At 42.0% G+C, this 1,167-nt stretch overlaps 1 protein-coding gene across 1 annotated transcript; it reads right to left on the bottom strand.

Annotated features, from left to right (window-relative positions):
- Positions 1-305: 305 nt before the first annotated feature.
- Positions 306-1,116, bottom strand: LOC107080993 (EMILIN-2-like). Its single transcript, XM_015369203.1, has one exon. It carries the CDS (start codon positions 1,033-1,035, stop codon positions 466-468), a length of 570 nt encoding a protein of 189 aa, XP_015224689.1. The 5' UTR covers positions 1,036-1,116; the 3' UTR covers positions 306-465.
- Between the last annotated feature and the right edge of the window lie 51 nt (positions 1,117-1,167).

Raw genomic sequence — 1,167 nt, 5'->3', positions numbered from 1 at the left:
GACCCTTCATGGATTCAAAGTCTCTTACCTGAATGTTCAGATTTGTTTCCATGTTATCTACAATAGATTTATAGCTCTGGAAGTCATTCTGAAGCTTTTCTAAAGCAGTTAAATTAGCTTTACAGTTTTCTGAGCACAGAAATTCCAGATCATTGATTTTATGCTCCAGATTACTGAATCCTTTACAGAGCTAGCATCTATCAGCAGACTATTTTCACTCGTTAAGGTGAAATTAGAGTTATTTGTCAGGTGATTAATGAGTTGGTTCTGTATAGATCCCAGCTTGTCGTCCAATGTCTTCTTCAAGTCGTTAATGGCTTCTTCTTGTTTGTGCCAAAGATTTTTCTCCACAGAGAGGCACATCTCCAAATAGCTTTGAGATTAGTTCAGCTGGTTTTCAAGGTTTTCCAGGTGAGAATCTACTGGTCCTGCCTTCTGTAGTTCATCCACTTTTGTTTTCAGGTTCTAGATCTCACTGCGGACGTCTAATTCCTTTGAGTCCATGAGTTCGATCAAGCTGAAGTAGTTGGCCTCCTGTCCTTCACACTGTTCCTGAACTGAGTGGATTTTATAGTCACAGGAGTTCTTCAAATCGGCCATTTTGATTTCTATACCTTCCATCAACTCTTCTCGTAGAGCACTGATCTTACTTTCCAAGAAGGCTTGCAGGTTAGCATCACTGCTGGACGTTGTAGGTTGGGACGTGGATGGCTGATTCTGACCCGTCTCCAGTAACAGACCTATTTGTCCATCATGGAGATTTACTCGACTCATTAAGTCATCCAAGACATTACTCCTCGACTCAAGATCATCTGCAACCTGGTTTATCTTGTTCATGACCTCATCCATTGATGGCGTCTCTTGACCAAAAGAGAAGTCCTGCACTTGAAAGCTTTCTGTTGCTGCACCCCTAGCGCTGGCAGGTTGTTTCAGATTATTCATAAGAGTAACAAACATTTTACTTGCATCCTCCTGGAAATCCAGTCTTAGATTGGAGGCAATGTCTGTCATTCTTGCCTGCATGTCAAGGACCATCTGAGACAACTGCTGCACCTCCTCCTCTAGTTGTTGCGAGCTTTGAGGTCTGCTTTGGCCCTCTCGTGGCCTGTCAACTGTTTAACCCTTTAAAGCCCGATCCAAGAATAAAACAAAAAAGAAAATTACTTT

The sequence above is a fragment of the Cyprinodon variegatus genome, unplaced genomic scaffold, assembly GCF_000732505.1.
Source record: "Cyprinodon variegatus isolate N-32 unplaced genomic scaffold, C_variegatus-1.0 Scaffold2628, whole genome shotgun sequence".
In the NCBI taxonomy this organism is placed as follows: Eukaryota; Metazoa; Chordata; class Actinopteri; order Cyprinodontiformes; family Cyprinodontidae; genus Cyprinodon; species Cyprinodon variegatus.
The sequence above is the reverse complement of the archived record's forward strand: the minus strand, read 5'-3'. Positions and strand labels throughout refer to the sequence as shown.

What these genes read in the sequence shown, in the direction of transcription:
- LOC107080993 (XM_015369203.1), bottom strand. Translation starts at nt 1,035, where the DNA reads ATGGTCCTTGACATGCAGGCAAGAATGACAGACATTGCCTCCAATCTA.